The sequence below is a fragment of the Octodon degus genome, unplaced genomic scaffold (assembly GCF_000260255.1).
Source record: "Octodon degus isolate 3935 unplaced genomic scaffold, OctDeg1.0 scaffold00236, whole genome shotgun sequence".
NCBI classification, from domain to species: domain Eukaryota; kingdom Metazoa; phylum Chordata; class Mammalia; order Rodentia; family Octodontidae; genus Octodon; species Octodon degus.
The window spans coordinates 2,478,200-2,503,173 of record NW_004524812.1 but is presented as its reverse complement, the minus strand read 5'-3'; the positions used below and the strand labels follow the sequence as shown (position 1 = coordinate 2,503,173).

The 24,974-nt window shown below is 43.6% G+C and overlaps 1 protein-coding gene and 1 long non-coding RNA gene across 10 annotated transcripts in view; both read left to right on the top strand.

Annotated features, from left to right (window-relative positions):
• Positions 1-203: 203 nt before the first annotated feature.
• Positions 204-3,518, top strand: LOC111813890. 2 transcript variants are annotated; one of them, XR_002819018.1, is made up of 4 exons: positions 204-466; positions 1,555-1,629; positions 2,148-2,224; positions 3,487-3,518. It is a non-coding gene; the product is annotated as an uncharacterized LOC111813890 (long non-coding RNA). The 2 variants fall into 2 exon arrangements; XR_002819017.1 differs by having other exon boundaries at positions 205-325.
• Positions 3,519-3,532: 14 nt separating this feature from the next.
• The window catches only part of Kiaa1210 (KIAA1210 ortholog), a 91,703-nt gene continuing 70,261 nt past the window's right edge, over positions 3,533-24,974 (top strand). For 2 of the 8 annotated variants that reach the window (XM_023706021.1, XM_023706018.1), the window contains exons 1-4: positions 3,540-3,567; positions 5,122-5,182; positions 23,025-23,176; positions 24,154-24,224. In XM_023706021.1, the coding sequence (XP_023561789.1) occupies positions 23,160-23,176; positions 24,154-24,224 (88 nt within the window). In that variant the 5' untranslated portion in view covers positions 3,540-3,567; positions 5,122-5,182; positions 23,025-23,159. Of the gene's footprint in view, positions 3,568-4,011; positions 4,032-5,121; positions 5,196-23,024; positions 23,177-24,153; positions 24,225-24,974 lie in introns of those variants that run through there. The other 6 variants (XM_023706025.1, XM_023706022.1, XM_023706024.1 and 3 more) reach the window with 5 other exon arrangements.

The window sequence follows — 24,974 nt, the reverse complement described above, 5'->3', positions numbered from 1 at the left end:
GGCTAAGCCTCATGTCACTTCAAATGCCTCACATTCTGTCCCTTACACGAGTCAGAGAACACTCATTATAGTGTACTGACCCATTGTTACTGGAGATAGGGACTCAGTGAAGCCATTAACTCATTTCACAAATTTTTATGCTGTCCTTGGGCTCAGTCATGTGTTGAGTGTTAAAAATAGAATGTATAAAATATAGCCCCTGCCTGGTAGAGGAGCCTCAGTTTGAACAGACAATTATGGTGTGATGGTTGTGTTCAGAGCATATTAATGTGCAGAGGAGAAGCTGTAGCAAGGAGACAACAGTGAAGACTTCATAGAAGATGAGGTTAGAGTAAATCTTGAAAAGTGGGTAAGATTTACCGGATGAGAAAAGAGAAGGGCAGTACTTCTGATGGATATGGCATAAGAACACAATAATGTTAGACTGGGGGCTGGTGATATAGCTCAATGGAACAGCACCTGCCTGGTAAGTGAGGTCCTGAGTTTGATCCCTAATACCAAAACAAAAGAAAGAAAAACAACTAACATGTTGTACCAGTAATGAATTAGGGCCATTCATTGGGCTTATAATTTTTTTCCTTCTATTAATGCAAATCATCTGAGCATCTCCCCACTAAAAAAGAAGATAGCAAATGGGACCCAATTTAGCAGGGACCATAGCTTGTGTCTTAGAAAGTGTTTTCACCCTAAAGTCTCAGGGAAGTCAGGGAGGTGTTTTGACTTTCACTTTTCTTTTCTTTTTTTTTGGAACCGGGGACTGAACTCAGGTCCTTGTGCTTGCCCAGCAAGCACTTATTCTACTGAGCCATCTCCCCGGCCCCCAGGGTGGTGTTTTGAAAGCAGGGAATTAATTTGCACAGATTTGCCATTGACAGTATAGTTTTGTAGGTGGTGGCACTGGAATTAATTGGGTGAGAGCAAAGGAACTACTGAGAAGAATATTGTTCTGGTTGAAGGAGTGTTGAATTAGGGCAGTACAGTGGAGAGGACAAGATGTGGGCAGATTTAAGAGTTATTTTGTAGTTAAAATCCACAAAAGTTGTTAATTATGTGGCAGCAGAGTGTTGAAAAAGATGGAAGAGCTGAGGTTAACTTTCCAGTTCTTGACATGCAGAATTGGATGGCAAGTCTTAAGGAATTTCGGGTTTAGGGGAGAAGTGGAGCTCTATTTTGGACATAATGAGTTTGAAATGCTTGTGGAACTCCAAGTGGTGATGTCAAATAGGGGGCAAGAAGTCCAAGGCTGTGTACCTCAGTGGAAGAATACTTATGAACCCAGCACTAACCAGCGCTGAACAGAGAGAGCGAAGGAGGGTGATGAGAGAGAGACTTGGAGGTATTGTGGAGAAGTGATTTGGGGATCTTAGGTGGACAGTGCCCTTTTTTGCCTTATGTATCCTTTTGCACTCTTAACATACTTCTGAGAACAGTTTGGTGATACTAAAGTATCTATATTTACTCTTTCCCAGTGTCCTCATGTCCATCTTTTATAACATCAGATATGCACCTTTGAGTTCCTATAAGTCTTAAAGACATTTCTCTAAATCATTACAGCAATTGAAAAGGGACCTCAGATGACCACTTCGTGACTTCTTGCAATCAAGTGTGGATATTCCAGAAGGCAACCAGGTATTTATGTGAGATTCTAGTTGTCACCTCTACATTTTCAGGAACAAGAAGAAAGTGACAGTGGCCCAAGTCTACAGAGACTCTCCTTGATGCTTGCCCTCCTGGGATAAGTGCTGTCACCATCGTCATCCAAGTTGACAGGTTGGAGCATTTCCCGACCACTAGGTCTCACACTGAAGAAAAGCATGATTTCACTGAAACTGGGTGACAGCTCCACAAGGTAGGGCAGCTACTGCCCTGATATCATAGATGAGGAAATGGAGGCTCATGGGTTGCGTGTGACTTGCTCAAGAGCCCATGTTTAGTATTTAGTAGAGCCAGGATTCAGACTTGCCAGCAATTTCTCCTCAACAAGTAATGGCCTCATCAATCAGCTAGTCAGTCAACTTTATGGAGTACATAATATTTTTTAAAAAATGAAATGCTAACTAATTAATTTCTGTGGTCCTGGGGATTGAATCCAGGACCTTTGTACTGATCTACATCCACAGCCCTTTTTATCTTTTATTTTGAGACAGAGCTTTGCTAAGTTTACCGGGCTGGACTGGACCTTTCCACCTTACTGCTTCCACTTCCCAGAGTTCTGGGATTACAGGTATGTGCCACAGTGCTGGGCTTGCATATTCTTTTACAGGGAAGTCTCTGCTACATGTGGAGGGTGGGATGTGAGAAAAGAAAGCATGGCGCCTGGATGCAGGGGCCTACCAAAGGCACCCAGGAAGTGACTTGAATAGCATTTTGCAGTCTGGGTCCAGGACTGGGTACAATTCACGATAAGGTGAGGCTTCCTGAAGGTGGTGAATGCTAGCTTCTTCCGCTAGAAGACAGACAAATACGGTGAGGCATTTCAGGGTCCTGTGAGGAGAATTTAGAAGTCATCAGAGTTTAGAACAGCTAGTTACTAGATTTGACATGAAGTATTGTATTCTTTTTTTCCTTTTTTTTTGATGTATTTGGTATAGGGTTTCACTTTGCAGCTTGGATTTGTAGTGATCCTCCTGTCTTCAGCCTCCCCAGCGCTGGGATTATAGGCATGCGCCACCACACCAGGACTCATTGGCCTGTTCAGTGTGCTCTGTCACAGGGCCAGCACAGCATGCAGTGCTGGAGATCAAACCCCAGTCCCTGTACTTGTCTAAGCAGGTGCTTAGTCTGCTGAGCTATCTCGCTGGCCCAAAGTTTCATATTCTACATGAAAAAGATAGTAAAAAAGCAGTGGGGAGTGGGGAGTGCTGGTGCTAGGGCTCTTGGCAAGGTGGCGAGGGTGCTCTCTCCAGGGCAGGAGAGGTGGTAGACCAGCATGAACAAAGTCCTAGAAGTGCTGACTAAGAGGTCAAGAGGAGAAGAAGAGCAGCCCGGGTCCAATTACAATGCTACCTTGTTCAGAACACATTTTGGCAAAGTTTGGGAAGATTGTTTTCATTTTTGTCAACTCCATGGCCTTCCATTGAACCTGGAAAAAGTGTGGTTCTTGCTCTTGCAGTATGTGTCCGCAGGCCAGGCCGATCACATCCGTCTGTGTGGAAGTCATACTGATAGGACATGCAGATCCTATTTATCCAACACAGAATATTTCCAGTTTATTTTCATTTGTGCTTGAACTCATAGTGATCCTGTTTTCAGCCTCTCCAGCGCTGGTAGGCGCCACCACGACTGGACTCAGTCATCAGCTCAGTGTGCCCCATTGGTAGGGCTTGTGTGGGATGCGGGACAGGGGATCGAACCCTGGTCCCTGTGCTTGCCAAAGCAGGGACACAGAATATTTCCAATCAAGAAATAAAGCTGCTTTATTTTAACAAATTAATCTTTCTTTCTTTCTTTCTTTCTTTCTTTCTTTCTTTCTTTCTTTTTTTGCAGAGCCGAGGATTGAACTCAAGCCCTTGTGCTTGCCAGGGAAGCACTTATTCTACTGAGCCATCTCCCCGGCCCCAACTTAAGGTATTTTCAAACAAAGAAACCATAGAGTCTTCATTTATAAACTTTTGGCTGCTCTGGTCTTTGGTTAGGAAATACCAGGTTTTTACAAGGTGTCAAAAATTAATCGACTTCCTCTCCTCTCACAAAAATGTTGCTCTGTAGAGGCAAAGATGTGGGGGTGAAAACTCCATCTTACTTGGCTGCCATCCTATCTTGTTTTGGAGATCTCATGAATCAGAAGGTCATCCTTGGGGCCGGGAAGATAGCTCAGTGGAATAAGTGCTTGCCTGGCAAGCACGAGGTCCTGAGTTTGATCCCTGGTACCATAAAAGAAAAAGAAAAAGAAGGCCATCCTTTCTGCTGGGCTGTGTTGGTCTTCATAGATGAATAGGACTGTCAAGTCTCTTTCTGACTCTGGAATCTACTGACAGAATCTGCTGCCAGTTTCCTCCTGCCTCCATTGAGGCAGGGCTCAGGGGTTGGAAGTATTTGATGTGCGTGCTCAGGAGCAGGTGTCTGGTGTGCCCCTTTCCCTCTTTTCCAATCCCAAGGCTTTGATCCCCATTCCGGGCTTTCTGCACTCTGGTTACCCAGGCCTTCACCACCCATCCCTGACCTTCAGCTTCTTAACTCTGAGTATGGAGCCTAAGGCATCTGCCACCCTCAGGATGCAGCTACACTGATCCTGAATCATGTGTGCTGCTTCCTGGGGTAGCTGGGGCCTGCCTCTGGGGGAAGCACAGCGTGGTGCTCTCCAGGTGCACAGTGAGGGCCACTCAAGGGCTACACAATGGAGAGACAGGTTGAGATATGGAGGCAGAGAAGCAAGTGGAGTTCCTGTGACCTTGTCTCATCTAACCAGAATCCAGTGACCTTGAGAGAAGGGGCTTCAAAGAGCCTCACGGCCCAGGGAAGCAAGGCCAGGAGGATCACTGCTTTTGTTCAGGATTCTTTTGATTTAGTTTGGTTTTAATTTTAAAGTAATATTATTAATTTATAAAGAAATTTCCATGGAATTTAATGGATTCCCAACAATGATTTTTTTTTTCAGTACTGGGGATTGAACTCAGAACTTTGTCTTGCCAGGCAAGCGCTTATTCTACTGAGCTATCTCCCCAGTCCCAAAGATTATTTCTGAAATACATAAGATTTGAAACATTACTCTAAAAGGTGAAAATAAAAAACATTCCTTTTTTACTTTCTCCTTAAAAAAAAAAGTCCAGATAAATTGGATGTGGTGATGTACGTCTGTAATCCCAGCACTCAGGAGGTGGAGGCAGGAGGATCATTGCAAGTTTCAGAACCACCTGGGCTGCAAAGTGAGGTCAAGGTCAGCCTGAGCTGCAGAGCAAGACCTTGCCTCAAAAAAAGAAAAAAATATGTCCAGACAATTTGTCACATCAAGAAAGTTCAGCAAGTTATGTAGGCTGCAGCCTCGAAGTCACTGTGCCTCCTCCTGGGGACAGTACTGTCCTAAGGGCAGCAGTAAGTCTTCAGGGGGTTTCTTAGGGCTTTCCTCCAGATCTTCCTTGATTGCTCTGAACTGAGTTTCCACCCTAACTCATCCCTTGCCAGGTGCATGCTGCCAAACATTGGAAGACCAATGAACTAACTGAGCCTTAGTGTCACCTTCAAGGTAAACGCATAAGGTACACAGATTCCTATCAGGATAATTGGATATGCATATTGTTGACTAGCTTTAATTAATGTGACATCCGGAAACTTGCCAGGAAATCATGCAACACTACTCACAGGTAACTTCTTGGGTAACTTCTTGAACATGACCCTTTTTTGGGATCTCCAAAACATCTCCAAATGTGTCCTTCTGTTGAGTCACTTTCTGCTCATTCAATCTTTCTGGCATGAATAGACTATTCCTCCTCATTATTTTACCTTCATTAGCCCCCAGCTCTGCCACTGTTATAGCTTCCCAGGATTTCGCCACAGACTGCTCAAGCACTCACTGTTCTTCTGCTTCTGCTTCTGTTCTTTGGAAACCCGACTGCCACTTCAACTTTCTAGAAATACTTCATTTTGTTTGTCACTCTTTCATTTATTCAATAAATATTTCATTCTCTACTATGGCCAGGCACTGCCTGGCAACAGTGGTAAACAAAACCATAGAGGGTCTTAGCTTTCATGAAACTTAACAGTTTAGTTGGCAAGTCAGGTATTAATCATGTAATCACAGAGGCGAATGTCCAAATGCCTGTGAAGCTGCGCTTGGTGGGATACACCTCTAATCCCAGAACTCTTGGAAGCTGAGGGAGGAGGATCACAAGTTTGAGTCCAGCCTGGGAAACTTTGTGACTTAGCATGACCTTATCTCAAAATTAGAAACAAAAAGGCTGGGGATGCAGCTCACTGTGAGGCCCTGGTTCAATCTCCAGTATTTGGAGAAAAAAATGATTGCGAAGGTTTTAGAAAAGAGAGATATATGCTAGAAGAACATGTAATATTTGGGTTCTGACCTCTGAGGACATCAAGGAGGGTTACTTTAAGGCAATGAGGATTTTGTTGGGACCTGAAGGAAGATGGGCATAAATTCATTATACAGGTGAGCTTCCAGTTGGGAAAGGCATATTAAAGCTGTCAGTAGGCACTTCGAACGTGGACTTGCCATTTCTCAGCCTGCAGCTCAGAACCAACTTCCACCCCTCACTGTAACTCAAGTGTTTACTGTGGTAACTAAGAGCCTGGTGGCACTCCAGTTCCCTCTTTCTCTCTCTCTCTGACTTGGGTTTTCTTTCTCCATAATTAAAAATTAGTTAATTGCTGCTAGAGTTGGAGCCCAGGCCTTGTGCATGCTACACAAGCTCTGTATTACTGTGCTACAGGTCCTTTGTACCTTAGCTTTAGCAGAAAGGCTGTTGACTCAGATTCCCTGGAGAGGGCCCAGTCCCCATGCATCTTGCTAACCTGCCTTTCCCCCGTGGCATCTACTCATCACACTTTCCATTCAACACAGCAACGGGGGAATTGTGAATGCTGATGAAGTGGGGTGTGTGGGTGGGGGGTGTTGTCCTAGGCCACTAGCATTACCCTCTGGAGGAAGGCTGGCTCTTGGGCTAGTTTTTTAATTTTGTTATTTATAGAATGAAACATTTGTCTTTGTAAAAGTTCAGGTAGGAAGGAATGGTTTTGAAGGGGAGGGAAGGAAAAGGGATGAGAAAAGAATTACGATGCCTTATATGCATGTGCCCACTCCCCACAAGGCATGTACTCATTACGTACTGCAAATGTGTACATAGAAAGGCTTTTTCTCTGACAATACAATGAACAGATTTCATTTTGTTCATGGATTATTCCATCTGTGGTAAGAAGGCTTAATCTCCTTTGGAAAATATTAAAAGTGTAGAAAAATGTCCTTTTCAGGAATCAATATTTTAGTATATTGTGTTAAATTTGTATATTTTAATATATAAACTAGTTTCTTTTTAGTTTTATAAAAAATTAAATAGATACATATATGTGTACAGATTTATAGAGTATAATCTGATGTTTTGTTATATATAAATATATAAATATATGTACATATATACATGTGGGATGATTAAATCACTTAATTAAGGTATCAATAAGCTTGTACTAAAAAAAAATAAGTATGTACTGGGGCCAGGGAGATGGCTCAGTAGAATAAGCACTTCCCTGGCAAATGCAAGGGGCTGAGTTCAATTTTTGGTTCCACCAACCCCCCCCAGCAATTAGTTTTTTATTGTCTTGTACTACATAGGTTTCCTTCCTTCCTTCCTTCCTTCCTTCCTTCCTTCCTTCCTTCCTTCCTTCCTTCCTTCTGTCTTTCCTTCCTTCCTTCTGCGGTACCGGGGATTGAACTCAGGACCTTGTGCTTGCCAGGAAAGCACTTATTCAACTGAACCATCTCCCTAGCCCCTCATCCATTACTTTTTTTTTCAATCCTTTGATATTGCATTTTCTATTGTTCTAATTTTAAAATGCAAATTATTTCACCAAATCTCAAATTGCGTTATTTCTTGTTGGTATTTCTGGATATTGCTAACCAACATACAGTATGTGACATAGTTGCTCCTGTTATTTCATCTTGGATGTTCTATTTTAACATTTTTTTGGTTTTTATTTATTTTTATTTTTATACATTTAGTACAGAATCTACAGGGTCTCACCATACAGGTCAGACTCGTAGTGATTGATCCTCCTGTTTTCAGCCTCCCAAGCGCTAGGATTATAGGGATTGTTTAGCTTTTTAAGCCAATTTCTTACCTTTTATTTACAATTGCAGTTCTGGCTACAGATAGTAAATTTGAGAAACTAATGATACAATACATTGTCCTAATCCCTTCGTGGCATCTTCACTCTAGTTTCACAGTATAACTTGGTTTTACGTTCACGCAATCTTCAATAGCCATTAAAGCCATCCACTCAGTACATTTTGTGATAAACTTTGTAAGCTGCTGGAAGAAATGAATGCCAGTGAACGCCGAGTTGAGTTAGTGAAGACTTGCCATTTGATTACTTCAAATACATAAAGAAACTGAAGCCAGGGGTTTGCTACTTGGGAGGGCAATTCTGTTTCTCGTGGGCTATTTGGCAAAGTCTGGAGACATTTTGAGTTGTTACACCTGGGGACAAATGGTGCTACTGACATCTAGTGGGTAGAGGCCAGGGATGCTGCTAAATATGCCCCAGCCATGCCCAGAAGGGGCACATGCCCTGACTAGTGTGAGTGAGGAACTGGGTATTTAATTTCATTTCACTGAATTTAATTCAAATTTCAAAAGTAGCATATAGCTGGTGGTTTCCATTTTGGACTCAACTGTGGAGACATATAATCTAGTTCTCAGTTTGTGTCCACAGTCTACCTCTCCCTAGCTTGATGGCCTTGAATTTGTTACCTAAGCTTCTGAGTCTTGGTTCCTTATATGTAAAACCGGAAGGGATAATGAGACCTACTCTTTTCGGATTTCAAATATGAAATGAAATAATGTGTAACAAATAAATAATGTAGCAATGTCCTGTGCAGAAAGCATCCAAGAGAGATCTAGCAGTTATTGCTAGACTGATGATTAGGGTAGTACCAATTGTTGTCATGTGAACGGGGCTTCTGGCCTGCAGCTACATAAGCAACACAGAATGGGGCTTCTGAAGGGCTTAAAAACAAGATTTTCTGGGATATTATCTATTTAAAGGACTTTTCAGAGGCAGAGGCCTAACTCTCAACCTTTACACCATTACTCCAGGCAGGGCCCCAGGCCTCTTTTGAGTTGGACTTTCTCATCTGTAAAGTAAGAATACTAAAAATGATAGTCATAGCATCACCATTTCCCTTGCTGTCAGTGCCATGCAGCTGTTGAGATGTGGACGTGCTTGTCCAAGTAGAGCCCTCTCTCAGTGTAAGGTCTGTGCTAGGAGTTTACATACAACAGCAGCGCTTTCGTGCAGATTCAGCATCAAAGTTGTGCCTCGGCAGCACTGTCTTCAGTTCTGAACCACAGTGTCTGCACTGGGGAGCTTATCCTGGCGAGTGGCAGGAAGCCAGGTCCTGCTCTCCTGGTCACCAGCTAATAGAGTCCGAGCACTGCTTTAAGGATGCATCAGACCTTCCTTGGCATTTGTGGTTTGGAAACCAGATTTCTAATGAAACAGCAAGGCATCTGGCCCAAAGGGTAAGTAGAGGGGCCTTCACAGTGGCTTCCAGTGCTATCAAAGGCCAGACTGCCCAAGGCTCGGCCAGGCCACCAGAGTGTCATGGACAAGAGACACCCACACAAGCTGAACATATCCGGGCACCATGTAGTACAGGGAGTGTGAGACTTTGGACTCAGAATTGGATTTGACTCCTTACAATGCTGTCTACTATTTGGCCATAGGTGAATACATTCACTTTTTGAGCCTTACTTTTCTCATCTGTGAAATGGAGATGTTTCCTACTTCACAGAATCATTGAAAAGACTAATCAGGTAGCTGGCAGACCCACAGAAGTTGCACCCTGTAAAAAAGAGTGAGTTAACCTTGCTGTGTACTATTGTTATACAAAAGCAATCACTAGCCGGTTAAATAGTCACAATGCTACTTCTGTTCCTTTGGGATGGAGAAAGGAAATGCAAGTTTCTGCTGTTGTCCTAGAAGTACTTACAAGTATTCTTAAGTTTAAGCCTATCTCTTCTCCCCTGCCACCCCCTTTATGGTACTGAAGATCGTATCCAGGGGCACTCTACGACTAAGTTATACTCCCAAACCTTTTTATCTTTTATTTTGAGAAAGGGTCTCACGACAGTGTCCAAGCTGGCTTTGAGCTTATGATCCTTCTGCGTCAGCCTCCCAAGTGTGCCTCACAATGAGCAGAGAGGGAGGATTCTCCTTGCAGTGCCACGTTCATAAGTGCAGTGAAATGGTTTAGGAAGAGACTGCTACTCGAGTGAACTACGAAGCACACGGCTCTGAGGTGGGAACAGATGCACTTCCTGAGCAGCCTGAGCAGCTTTGCCTGAGCTTAGGAGGTCTCCCAAAGAAGTCACCTCGCTCCATGTGCCCAGATGGAGGCTTTCTTGGAGATAGTGGGTTTCCCAGAAGTTTACAGTTTAAACTCAAGCCATATCTGTGGCCAGTTGATCTGCCATTTGTGGTGACTACTGAGCCAGGGCCACAGGTTGGATCCAGTTAGCTTTGCCCTCCTGCAGCGGCGGCCCCAAGCTCAGTGCACAGGACCTCCTTATAGACCTGCTGACCACCGAGGGGCTGCTGAGTAGTGTACAGATAACTACAAAACATCTCATGGCTTGCTTTTGGGAAAGTAGTGAAGAACATGGAGCTGGGGCATTATATCTGTGGGAAGGGCAGCCTTCCTATGGTGAAGGGAGAGTGATAATAATAGGTAACGTGGATGGAGTCTTACTATGATATCCTCCGAGCCAAAAATTTTGTGTGATTTTATCAAATTGCCTGTGATGGGAGGGTCCTCCTCTTTTCTGACTGCTCTTCTGAGTTCTCAGCACATAGTAGGTGCTCAATAAAGAGTTACTAAATGAATGAGTCCTTGTAGTTAGCCTATGATACCATACTGAGCAGATCAGAACACTTAGTTTTCTGACAGGTCATTATCTTTGCAAGATCATAAAAGAGTGATGGAGAGACTCGGGATTTAGACCTAGATTTGTCCACCTCCATAGCCTAAACTCTGTGCAACTAACTTACAATTCTTCCTCAAAAAGCCACATTACCACATTCCTCTTTCTGACAGTCTCATCTGCTCAAAAGCTACTAGGTCAGAGACTCAACGGCACTGTAAAATGAACGGCGTTATGTTATCTATACCCTCTTCGGTGTACCCATTTCCGTCCATCTCCTCAAGTCTGGCCCCAGACATGTTGCATTATGATTGTTTTATAGAACAGGAAATTGAGGCACAAAGAAATTCTATGGCAGATGCAAGGTTCACAGCTTGTCTGGGTTTATATTAACTGGAGGATTCAATTCTCAAAAATATCACTTTTTTTGTGACCAGCTCAGCCTGCCTTGGGGGCAAGGCTGGCGTGGCATGTGTTGCCTGGGATGGAACCACAGTCCCTGTGCTTGCCTAAGCAGGTACTTTAGGCCACAGAGCTATGTTGCTGGCCCCAAAATGCCACTATTTAGGACATTTTATTTATTAGTATACATTTTGAGGTGATGAACACATTCATTGTAGGGAGTTTGTACATATATGTGTCACACCCTAGTCCTTTTTATTTTCCCTTCTCCTTTTCTTTCCCTCCATCCCCAGAACCCCTTCCCATCTGCAAAAGGCCCACCTCCCTGCCTCCTACTGACTGTCTTTGATTTTGCTCTTCTGTGTCTGATAGGGACAGAAAGAGTTTCATCTAATGAAACTGAGGCTCGGCTCAGGGGGAAAAATAGTAGAGGGCTTCATATTATTAAAGCACTTGTTTGATGTGTTAAAAGTAGAAGCATGAAATATTTTACCCATTTAGTTTGAACATTTAGGCCTGAATTCTGTGTTAGAAACAACAAATAGTAGCAATATTATTCAATGATGAACTGTAACATATTAAGGGAGATGCTCTAAATGAGGGATAGAAATAGACATGGTGAAATCTAGACATGGATAAGAAAAGACAAGGGACACAGTAGGCTTTGTACTGCAGACAAATATTGCTATTGAAGATTGATAGTTATGTTGCATTTTTACATCAACAAGGTCTTAAAAAAAAAATTTCCTGTCTTGTGGGTATCATTCTACAAGCCAAAGGTCATGTTCCTTCCCAGTCCTTACTGCATTGAAGTTGCTCTTTTCTGTTGAATTCATCGTGCTGAGACAAAGGAGAGGAAAGCTGGTCAAGAGGAGACTCTTCTGAGCCCCCTAGTCTTGGTGGAAGGAAGGGAGCCAGCTGCATCTGCCCACTCCTGTTTGAGGGCAGCCTCGTACATTAGGGAGAAAAGTATGATTTGCTGAGCCTGCCATATGCACAGAGACCGCTGTAATAATCGTTCATTTGCAGTTTGGTTTTATTATTTGTCTTTGTTCATTTTCTGAGGCAGGGTCTTGCTATGTCATTTAGGCTGACCTTGATCTCCCTATGTTACCTTGCACTCCCACCAGTCCTCCTGCTTCAGCCTCCTGAGTGCTGGGATTATAGGTGTGAGCCACCCTGCTTGCACTGTTTTAAAACTTTTTATGAGTACATGTTTGGGTTATGCAGTGAACACATTCATCCTGGGGAGTTGGTACACATATATGTCACATTTGAGTCCTTTTAATTCCCATTCTCTCCTCTGCCTTTATCCTCAATCCCCTTCCCATCTGCACAAGCCTACCTCTTCCTTCCCTATTGCCTATCTTTTATTTTGCTCCTGAATTACATATACTTTGGGTTTCTCTGGTAAGAGAAGCAGCTGTGCGACATTTAACCTTCTGTGTCTTGGCATTATGCTGTCAAGGTGCATCCATTTTCCTACAAATGACTCAAAGTTATCATATGGCAGGATAGGACCTGGGGATTGAACTCAGGCCTTTGTGCTTGCCAGGAAGCGCTTATTCCACTGAGCCATCTCCTTGGCCCTTTGTTGTAGTCTTTTTGAGGACTCTTCATTCTTTTTTTAGGACTCTCCATTCTAACAGTGGTTGTACCAGTTTACATTCTCATGAACAGTGTAGCAGGGCTCCTTTTTCCCCACAGCCTTGCTAACATTCACTGTGTTGTAAGTTCCTGATGATAACCATTGTTTCTGGAGTAGCTGCTCCTTTGTCACCGCTAGAGGTGACTCCAGAAAACCTTTAAGGGAAATAGGAGGGGGAGATCTCCATGATACCTCTATCCTGTATTTGTTTACCTGTTTTTTGATGCAGAGTCTCTTTACGCAGGTCAAGCTGGCTTTGAACTCACTGTGCAGCACGGGCCAGCCTCTAACTAAAGGCATAATCCTCTTGGCTCAGCCTCTCAGGTCTGGGGATTATAGGTGTGTGCCTGGCTTTCATCCTGTGTTTTTGAAGAGCATAATCTTACTTTTACATGATCTGTTTCTTCCATCCCTGTGGCTCCAGAAGCCAAATATCCATGATTCACAGACCTTATTTCATGGAAAAATGGCTTTTGTTTGCTTATTCAGAGTTGGAGGAAGGAGGAAACTCTGGGGTGAGGCAGTTCTCTAGGATTGAACTCCCAACTTGAAAAGACTATAAAGTATCTTTAGGAGTGAGCAAAGAATAAGTGGGCAATTTAAATCAAATCTGCAAATCAGTACATTTTTAAATGGAAAAAGTAACTTATGTCCCTGAACACTGCGCAGTGGGAGATTGTAATGGAAGTCCTGAAAGGCTTCTGGAGGAGTCTGGGCCCCCACTGGTCAACTCAGGCTGGACTTGTAGTGAGTTTCTGTACAGCAGACCTTTCTAGGATGGACTGGGAACTTTGAAGGAGAATCCCAGTAGGTCAGGGAGTCCTGGGATACCTGCATAAAAGCTAGGCTAGGCTCCAATCTAGCATATCCCTTAGCTCTTAGGTGAGGAAACGGAGGTTCAGAGGATTTAGTGTATCCCAGGCCTCACTGCTATAGAGCTGGGGCTGCCACTCCCCCAAAACTGTTAGGGTCCTCAATGGAGGTTCAAGTTTTACACATGTTTAATCAAATAAATACCTCTCTTTGTAGTCAGTTCTCTCTAGATATCATTCTAATGCATTTGCTTCAACACCCTTGTCTTACCATCTATTTCTTACAAGTACCCAGTTCAGATTTTCTTTTTTAAACCTTGCCTTGTGTCCAACATGATTTATAGCAGGAGTTCCATGAAGCACATAGCCTTCAGAACCTCTGCCTCAGACTGAGGCAGGAGCTCCTAAAAACACCCGGGTTCGCTCCCATGGAGGAATCCAGATCCTGGGATCTGAAGACTCAGTCATTCTCAGCAGACCCTCCCTCTGTTGACTCACAGCCTTCCTCCTACAGCCCCTTCCTTGAACCATTGCCATTATCTGTAATTGTTGCACAAGCCTCGCCACTTATCGAGCTCTGTCTTTGTAGCAGGCGCTTCACACAGAGCACTGTGCTATGCGTTAGCTCGCGTACTTCTCAGGTGCCGCTGCGCGCTTCCTCTCGCTCTCAAGCAGACAACAGCCAGGCTCCAGTGGGCAGAGGCCAGCCACTTCCTAACCTCGCTTAAGGGTTCCTCCCAGGCACTGTAAGGATGGTGGGGATACTACTCTCAGTATGCCTTTTGTTTTTCCTAAGCCCTTATGACTAGGAATTCTTGTGCCTAACATTTAAGCAAACCCAAAAGAATTATGGTCCTCCTTCTTCTCGATGCCACACTAGTGGGAAGGTCTTCAGACACATCGTTTATTTGTTAAAAGTGGAAACCTGATCCTTTTCCCTGCCTAGGAATGGTGTGAACTGAATAAATGAAATGAATGGGAAAATGCTTAGAATACTCTGCTTCTGCAGAGGAGGGAGCCAAGGGAATGACCTAGCTGGCAGTCAGCCTCTTTATTAGGCCTGTCATGGTTCCTTTGGCCCACACTCAGACAGTCCTTTCAGTTCCCCCAGTCACATAAACAGAACCGTCCACAAAAGCATCCTCTGCCCTCCTGCAGCAGACCTCCTCTATTTCCAAATCTCCCACGTGCCGTTTCCCTTCACCCTTAGCTTCTCTTGCTCTTTGGCTTCATTGATGCCTAAATCTCATCATCCAGTCTGGGCTTTACCAAACCCAGCTTTGAGATGCATTTTGAACATCCTTCTCTGCTTTCCCCTTAGCTCTTAGACTCATTTTTGCCTTCCTGCTCCCATACACATATGTGCAAGCCACATAACCTCTACTTTCCCCTTTGACAGATCTTGGTGCCTATAGACCACATGTTTATATAATGTTGGTATATGTGAAATATTCACACATACGTTCAGTATCCTGGAGTGTTCTGAGAATTGCTGTTCAATACCATAAGTGAATGGATTATGTTGTCTTGACTTCTTGTTTTATAAATGCAGGAACTTGGGGTCCCTAGAAGGGGATGGCGTGGGTCAGGAAGCAAGGGGGATTTGCTGGGAGGAAAGAAGCAGAATCTAAGCCTTCTGATTGCAAAGACACTGTTTTCAAATTTTTCTTTGTCATGAGGGAGTGGGTCATTTTACATAGCACAATTGGGCTCTGAAGTCGGAAGAACTAGATTCAAATCTTGCCGTTAGAACTTGCATATGTACTGTACTTGCCATGCGACCGAAGACAGGCACCAACCCTTGCATTTTTCTCCCCTACAAAATGAGGAGTGAGAATAAATTGTATCTGCTTCATAGCAATGTTTTGAGGACTAAAAGATGTGATACAGGCAGAACACCTCAGTGACTGCATGTACTCAGTGTCCAGTAAATGTTAACTCTTTTGTTTTCTCATGACCTCCAAACCACCTGAAACAAATTGCGGCAGTAAGGAGCTGCGCATAGACTGGGTACTAAAGAGAGGGGTCATGGGAGATAATGTTTCAACTTCATTCTCTGGTTCAAGGAGAATGAATCTATGGCTGTATATTTTAGGCAGATAGAAAGAGAAAGAGGGCATGAAGCCATGGTGAAGGTAAAAAGAGAGCTTGTGAGCCAGGAAACAGTGGGATTACTCTTTCCATGGTCCTCTTTGCCCAGCTGTAGGCTGTCCATGGGGTTCTGTGGTAAGGAAATCTGAACCCCTAAAGACTTGCAGGTGTCCCCTTGACTGATAACATTTGTAGATCTCAGAGTCTTGGAGGCAATTTTATGCCTGTGGGCATCTGTCTTTTGGGGACAACAACATCACCCTCTCCTTATGGCCAATCCCTCTCTCTGTTGAGAGCTGAGAGAGCCCAGAGCTGAGAGAACAAAGGCTATTTATCATGGGCATGGGGCAATGCTGAACTTGCTTCTTCAGAGCCCCATCCTGTGGGCTAACAGGAAACCAAACGCTTAGCACTTGCTTTTACAAAGAGCACACATAGGTCAGTTGAGGATGGGAGCACATTCCACAGGCCTGGTTTCTTATCCTCCTTTATCTCCCCTGCCTCTGCTGGCCAGGGAGTGATGACTTCCCTCTCTTTGCCTTGGTGGCTTTGGAGTTTTAAGGATAAGAGATAGCTATGTGAAACCCAAAGAAGACATTGAGCTATGTGCAATTGGTTCCCTGAATCAGCATCCTTCCCGTTGTTCCACTGTGGTTGTTTTGTGCTTTTTTGTTTTGGGGATAGGCTTTTTCTGTGCTGCCCAAGCAGGCCTCATACTCAAACTCTTCTGCTTCAGTGAACCTCCTGCCTCAGTCACCTTTGTATCTGGGAGCACAAGTGTGCACCTCCATGCCTACCTGGCTCAATGCACTCCCTGGCAGCATCTTCATGTCTCTCCTACTGATACACCACTTAGTCCTGCATCCCCAGGACTCCCATGCTACAGGCCCATCCCTTCTAAGAGCCCTATAACCATACCTAGCAGTATCTTCATTTGGAAAATGACCAACAGATCTCTGCAATATGTTGGGGCCAGATAATGGCCCGGGGATATCTTTGGCACCGGAGGGTCTTTGGGGACAGGAGTGGGTGGGCGTTTCCTACTTAATCAGATTTTGTGTGAGGCAGGATGGGAGTTCTGTGGGCAAATGATTGGCTTTGAAATCATCCAGAACTGGGTTGCAGTCCTAGTTCTATTCCAATTTGTGTGACTTTGCACAGGCTGTTTAATTTAGGCAGGACTTGGTTTCCTCTTCTTGGAAATGGTGATGAAAATAACAAGAATTAAAATCACAACCTCCTTCATAGAGCTCTTGTGAGGATTCAACTAATGCCAAATCATTTTTCACCGTGCCTGCCTCACAGAGTAAGAACTCAGCAACTCATTACCAGTGAGCTATTCGCTAAGACTAATTGTGTAATACTGATTGCCTCTGATTGAAGACAAGAATATAACTTTTAATCACAGAATGTATTAAAAGACAGAATAATATTCCCTGTCAGCTAGGTTCCAAGCCACTAGAGAGCGGGCACACAGAACCTTTTTAGCTCCTGCTCAGGATCCAAAGTGTTAGGGGTGGCATGAGATGGGTATCGGCTGAGCCTCAGTGGGGCAGGTGTAATGGGGAGGAAAGGAACGCAGAGCTAGAGAAGCTGAGACCTTTCAAACAAAAGCAAAGGAAAAAGAAAAAAGCACAAAGAAAGGAAAAGACCTGGGTGTGCTGGTGCATGCCTGTAATGTCAGCACTCAGGAGGCTGAGGCAGGAGGATCCCCTTGAGTTTGAGGCCAGTCTGTGCTACATAGTGAGTTCAAGGCCACCCTGAACCGAGACTGTCTTAAACAAACAAGCAAACAAACAAGAAAGGAAGAAAAGGAAGCAGAAGAGGAGATCAAAAGAAGGCTAGAGCTGGTGTGATGCCTGCGGCTCCCCCTGTGGGACGAGGAGCTGGGCTTATTGTGTTGGTTTCCACAGGATCACCCCTTACTAAATACCTGTTTGCTTGTACCAGACAGAGGCCTAACTTTGGTGGGAGCGCATCTGCAGCACCTGCTCTGGGCAAGCGACACAACTGTTTAACTGATCTGTCCTCAGGACTAAGAGACTGGTTCAGTAAGATATGGGGCACCATATGCAAGGTTATTCCTTTCTGCATAATCTAACTTATGCTTCTTTCCTTGTTTGCCAGCCTTGTATCTCAAAACTTTTAACCCAACTCTTTCCATAGCTACTGATCCTAATTTAGCATGTGAAGCTTTCTGAAGATAAACTTTCAAAGGGGCACTGTGGAAGGCCAGAATATACTTCCCCCAAATATAAAGGGCTTCTCCAGGCATACTGATATACATTTGTAATCCAAGTATGCTAGGAGGCTGAGGCAAAAAGATCACACATTTGAGCCCAGCCCAGCCTCAGTGAGACCCTAGCTCAATAAAAAATAAAACAGGGTTGGAGTTATAACCCAGTGTTAAAGCCCTGGGTTCAATCCCCAGTGCAGAATAAAAGAGAAGGGCTCTCTACCCTCCATTTGCATAAAAGAAAAGACAAAAGGTACCTGCCTACCCCATATCCTCACCAGGATAACAAAAGTTAATCACCAAAGATCCCCTTAGATCCTCATCAGTATTGAAATGAGACCAGAGTAACTTATATTAGTAAGCTTCACTAACTAAAGTTTATCTGACCTTTGTTTTTTCCCTCAAGTTGCTGCTCTTAGAGACTAATAGCCTTTTTCCTTTGTCTTACCACTTACTTAGAAATTTGTTGTTTATTGAAAACACTGTAGAAATCAGAGTCCTAAGCCACTGTTTTGAGTTAGCTTTCATTGTGATTTCTCCCACAGGGTGTGAATTGCACATGAAAATAAACTTGTTTGTTCTTTTTTTTGTTTGTTTGCTTGTTTTGTTTATTTTTTGCAGTACCAGGGATCAAACTCAGGACTTTGTGCTTGCCAAGCAGGTGCTTATTCCACTAAGCTGTCTCCCAAACCCTGCTTGTTCTTTTCTTGTTAATCTATTTTTTGTTATAGAAGTGTGTCCCAATTGCAGATTTATGAGGGCTAAGGAAAAGTTATGTTTCCTTCCTGACAGAACGAATTTTTCTTTTTGCTCTATTTGCCCAGTGGCTGGACATTACCTCCAGAGAAATGCTGAGGAGTCTTCTAGCCATGGAAACCTATTTTTTGAGGCTGTCTAGTCTCCAGGACAAGGACAAGCTCCCTGGAAAATGATCTCACTGCTCAGAGGCATTCCTGAAAAGGGTTTCTTTGTGGTGGGGAAGAGGAGAGGGTAGTTTTCCCACTATTCCTTGGCCTCCTAGAGAGTAAGAAAGGCCTCTGTGATAATTACTCTAGAGCTGGTATCCATCTGTCCAAAGCAGGGGGCTCCTAGAGAATGGATGGACATCTGCCCCAGGGTCTGAGTGGTCAAAGGCCCATGGGTAAGGGTTTGGAATATGCAGTGTAACCCTCTCTCCCAGTATGTTTATCATTGACACTCACAAGCATTTTGTGGGCTGGCTTAAGAGAATTTGCCACAGACAGCTTTTTGGGTGCCACCAAACCCATGTAGCACTTATGCTTTCAATAGATATCCATCCAGGGCTCTCAGAGTCCAAGTAAGTGGTTGTGAAGGTTATCCCCTCTATCAAGGTTCCCATGAGAGTACACACATTTGCTCCCAGGAGCACAAACAAACAGAAGTTTGAAGGCTAACTTGTTGGCCTTTAGCCTGCTGAGAGCTACTGCTGCTGCTCTTAGTCCCTGCTGGGGAAATGTCAATATGCCTACTACTTTGAAAAGCCTTCATTTTTTCTGTGGAGGCAGTTGTATCCTCTTAGGTGAAACTTGATATTAACCCCCTAACTGACCAAGTGAGCCCTGCCAAATGGTGGGATGACTGGCCCAAAACAGGATCATACAGACTACTGGTAGGCTCCTGGAGCCCACTGTGCAGTCTGAGGAGCAGCTGCCCTCATCAGGGACTGTTCAGTGGCTGCATTCCAAGGGCTAGCTTGCCTGCCAACCTCTTGCAAGGAAAGGAGAAAGGAAGACTGATTATAGCTTCCTCTCCCCTGCAGATTAGCTTATTTTACAATTAATAAGTGTATGGCACTCACGGTAATTGCATATGAGCAGGACCCTGGGTTCCTCAATAAATTAGTATCCTGGCCTTGGATCCTTTCTGTAGAGCTAGATGAGCAGTCTCGAGGACAGAGCTAATCACCTCCATTCTCTCCTCATGCCGTGCCTCTGAATGAGTCACTGTAGGACTTCTATCCACTGTTTGGCAGATATATAGAAGGGGTTGAAGATACTGTCTTGGGAGTAGGGGAAGCTATTTCAAACAAGCTGAACCTTTGAGGGGGTTTTCCATGCTCTAACATGTTGGCAAGGTCTGCCGTTCACATTACAGTTGAGAAGGTAACAACTTAGTTCTGCATAAAGAAATGTTTGTGGTGGGATACAGATAATCCTTTCATGGGCTTCTGCACACAGTTCTATGTTGCAGCTTACATGGCTCAAAACATCCTGTACCTTGGGCTTCTTTCTTAATAGGAGCTGGGGCCAGTGAGACTCTTTTTATTGCCGTTTAACAAATGACAAAGAACTTAGTCAATATAAATTTATTATCACTCAGCTTCCATGAGATAAGGATTCAGGTGTGGCTTAGTGGATCATCTGCTCAGGGTCTAACCAGACTGTAATCAATGTGTCAGCCAGGGCCGAGGTCTCATCTGAGGTTCAAAGTCATCTTGCAAACTGGTTGTTGGCAGAATTCAGTGTTTTGAGGCCATAGGGCAAAGCCCTTGGTTTCTTGATCACTGGCTCTCCACAACACGTCAATTTATTCTTTAATATCAGCAAAACAACATATATTGCAGCTTCAAATCTGATTTCTGTGCCTGACCTCTAGATCACCCTTTAAAAATCTCACCTGATTAGATTAGGGCTGTTCCCATTTATGTACACTGGAGTGAAAACCTTGGGGGCCATCTTAGAATTCTATTTATAACACACTCTATGAAAAACATTTTATCCTATTAGATTTTTCTTTTTTAAAGAAAACCAGGAGGCCAGCTGTTTTCCATTAGCTCCATTCTGGGAAGCAGCAAAGTTGCCAAGCAAAACCTTCTGAATCCTTGAACCTAAATCAGAGTGTGGTTAAACAATTTCAGCAAACTTGGAAGATAGGCCTTCCTTCCTTGTTTTTCCTCTTTCCCCCCCAGATCCCTTGTTTGGCCCTTAACTGAGAAGGCAGTGAAGGAGAGAGCAGCCCTGGGGCCTACAAGAGAAGTAAACAAGCATAGTAATGCAACTTTCTATCCCTGCTGGGCCAGAGTTCCTGAGGACCTTTACTGCCTGACTTAAGGCTCTTTGAATGCATCTGTGAAGTCTCACATCATGCACTGCACAAAAACTTTATCTTCCCTCTTTCTTTACTCACCTCACCAGCTTTTCTATAGCACTTCATGCAGACAGGTCCTTTACTTTTAAAGCATGTCTCATATTGTTCCATGTTTCAACAAGGTGACCACTTTCCCAACTGATTCTTATTTGCCACCCTAATACCCTTTCCTACCTTCTCCTGAATTCATCCTTCTACAAACACATATAGTAAGCACCTTCTGTGTGCTTAGTATTGTTATGCTAGGTGCTGGTGATGTCCCTGTAGTTAAAGTGATGGTCAGGTATAGCAACGGTAGGAGCACAGGGCCAATGCCCCAGGGATGGGGGTGCAGAGCCTGTTACCTTTGAGTAGTGTCTTGAAGAATGTGTCAGATTTCAAGGATACAGGGATCAGGAGGAAGGTGTTTCTGGCCAAGAGGGCAGGCTGTACAAAACAGAGGAAACAAAAGAATGCAGTGTGCTTACAGGATGGTGATTGTGAGAGGCGTGAGTGGGAGTGGGCTGCTGGGTGATGGGGGGCAGGGAGCCCAAGATTTCAGAAGGCCTTGAATGTTATGAGCTTGGCTTTTATCCTGGGAGCAGCATGAAGTTGGTAAATAAGCTTTAGCGGGAGGCTCATCGACATTGTTATTTTTTAGAAACACCAGTGAGGTAGCAGTTTTGGCTGAATATAATTAATGAAAGTATAGACTGGATCCTCATTAATTGTCCTGGTATGATTAAAGACAAAATTCATTTTAAATTTTTATCAGGGATTATAAGATATGTGAGAGAAACACAATGACCCCTGTATGAAGGGACACCTCCTGGGAAGCATGTTAGTCAGCTTTGTGTCCCTATGAGTCAATACCTAAGAGAAATCAATGAACTGGAAGAAAGAATTATTTGAGTTCACTGCTTAAAATATTTCCATCCCTGGTCACCTGGTCTGGTTACTTTAGGACTGTGCTAAGGCAGGACATCATGGTGGAAGGGTGTGGTTGGAGAAAAGCTGCCCCGCTCACGGAAGCCAGAAAGTGGGAAGAAGCTGCTCTGACAGAGCGGGGTGGGTGGCTCAGCACATGCAGTGCCTGCCTGGCAAGTGTGATGCCCTGAGTTGGAGTCCCAGTACCAACCCCCCCCAAGGCTTGCTTTCATAGCAAGCCCCTTCCCTCATACCTACTAAGCCATGAATCTGTGAGCAACCCACTGATGAGGTCAGAACCCTCATTATCCAATCACCTCTCAAAGGCCCTGCCTCTGAATACAGCTGCGCAGGGGATCAAGCCCTGAACAGATGAGCCTTCGGGGGCAATAAGAGCCAAACTGCAGCAGGACACAAAGTGCTGTCTAATAAGTCAGCTTGAGGGTGAAAGGAAGGAATTTCAGTCGGTGGCAGTGGTTACTTAGTAGGAAGAGGAACCTTGTGCACCTCCAAGAGGGTCCAGCCACTACTTCTTAAAAAATATTCTTATTGTACTTGCTTGCAGTGCATACTGACTATATTCATCATGGGGAATTGGTGCATGTACATAATAGGTTTTGATTCTTTTTCATCCCCTTCCCCTCCGCTTTCTCCTCCTACCTCCAACTCTTTCTCCCTTTCCTTTTTGCAAAAGATCTGTATCTCCATTTCTTTTTCTTCCTTTGCTCTTCATTTCACTTATGTTTAAAATTTCTCACATAAGGGAAACCATGTGACATTGACTCTTGTGCATCTAATTTCTTTCAAGGTGCATCCATTTTCCTACCAATGACTCTAGTTTATTCTTCTTTATGACAGAGCAGTACCCCTTTGTGCACAAATACCACATTTTAAAATTGTAAACAGAATAAATGATAAAAACAATAATACAAGATTTCATCTTCTTTTTTTTTTGGCGGAACTGGGGATTGAACTCAGATTCTTGTGTTTGCCAGTCAAGCGCTTATCCTACTGAACCATCTCCCCGGCCCGAATACAAGATTTCAAAACAAAGTAGGAGAGTGTCTGGTATATTGGGTTAACTAAATGCATCATTAAAGTAGTTTCATCTGTTTTGGATGGTTATTTTTTCATCATCATTTCAAAAATATGGCTATTAGAAAACTTAAGCTCACATATGCAGCTTATAATTTTGCTCATGTTAACAATGTTATTTACTGTTGCTGGTCTAGGACATAACTGTAGATAAAGAGAGGGCCAAGGACAGAGGCCTGGGTGCTACAACATTTCATATCCGGAAGAGGAGGAAGATCCAGCAAAGAACACTGAGAAGGAACAGCTAGTGAAGTAGGACGAAAATTAGAGGAATGTGGTGTTCTGAAAGGCAAGTGATAAAATTATCCAAAAAGAGGGAGTGGTCAAAAAGGGAGTCAGATGTGGTCAGAAGATCCCTGTTGGATTTAAGAAGAGTAGTCTTAGTGGAACAGTTAAAAGAAGCTGAATTTGGAAGCGTGGTTGGACATGGCTCACAGGAATAAGAATTGAGAACACAAACGTAGTGAGTATAGCAAGCTCTTGAGTTTTGCTTTGAAGAGACGCAGAGAGATGGGGTGGTAACAGGAAGAGCGTTCAGAAGTTTGTGTGTTTTGTTGTCCTTGCTGGTTTGTTTGGGAGGGCAGACATGTGGGTGTTGGTAGTGGGATTCTCAAAGCCTTTAGGATTTGGTTGGGGAGTCAAGGCAAGCCTATCTGGAAGTATAACACGTATGGTATGTGTGATTTTGCCAGATCGTCTGAATGCAAGGGTTGCACTGAATTGCTGTACGAATGCTGCAGGTGTTTAAATGCTGTCAAGATGCTCTCTTTCCTTGCTCTCCCTTTTGATGTAATATTTTTCTCTTTGGTGGTTGTTTCTTCTTCTACCCGTGCCAGTGGTGGGTCAAGGGCAATGATAGCCTGTGTGGCCTGGTGTGTTGGGTAACAAGCTCCTTTTCCATGGGCTTCTCTAAAGTTCAGAGGTAATTTATTTCACCAATGTCTACAAAGGCTTCCTTAGTGGTATATCCTAGGGGTGCTGCCATGTTTCTTAAGCTGGCCAAGCATAGCTCAGTTACCCCAGGGAACCCCATCCTTCTATCTCTAAGTAAGAAAGTCTCCCTGTCTAAACATTTGCCTCTTCTGGACATTTCATGTTCATGAAATCCTTGTCTTTTGAAAAGGAAGAATAATAATTGTTCTTAATGGCAATTCCATCTGTACCTTTTTTCTTGAGTAGTTTAAGAATCTAGCTTAAAAAAGGGTAGGATAAAGTGATTGTGTCGTGTTCTGGATATTCACTTTTTCTCTTTGTACTTTATTTTAGTGATCCTATCATGGCTGAATCACTAAGTGAGGTTTCTAACAACGTGGATGTTGTGGAGGCCAGTGATGAGGGTAAGTGACCCAATAAATCCTTGATAAGTATAACTACATTTAGTGTGGTTAGCTCCTAGGAAAAAGAACTAAGTCACATGAAGACAAGTTTGTATCACATTTCTAGTAACATTAGGCTCGCTGTACTTATGCTTTTCAGCCTTCTAATCTCTTTTCCATCCTCTCCAACTTTGATAGCACAAAGGTCTGTGCAAGGCCCCACAAACTTCTATGCAAGTGGTCATCAGGTTCTACTTAAGCAGAAGCATTTCTGCTCAATTAGAAAAGCAATCAAAACCACCCATAATCTGACAGATTCAACTGAGTTTTACTGTAGCTATTAATCTACATGTAACCAAAGGAGGAATTTGTAATTCAAGGAGTAAATGGGGGGATAGAAACAAAAGATGACACCATAGGCTTCTGTTAAGTAAGATTTGATTTATAAAAATTCTCTTTTGAAAAACTAACTCAGATGTACTGCCTAAACTGTGGTGGCATTTGTGAGTGATACATCACCATGAAAAAAACCATAGAAAGGAAGAGATAAATCACAATGAAAAGAGTTTTTGGCAAGGCTAGAGATCCAACCCAGGACCCGCACACTGAGCTACATCCACAGCCCTTCCTACTTTTTAAGACAGGGTCTCATTATGACACTAAATTGCCCAGGCTGGGCTTGAATTTTTGATCCTCCTACCTCAGTCTCCCAGAGTGCTGGATTTATAAGTGGGCCCCACCATATCCATCTGAGATTTTATATATATATTT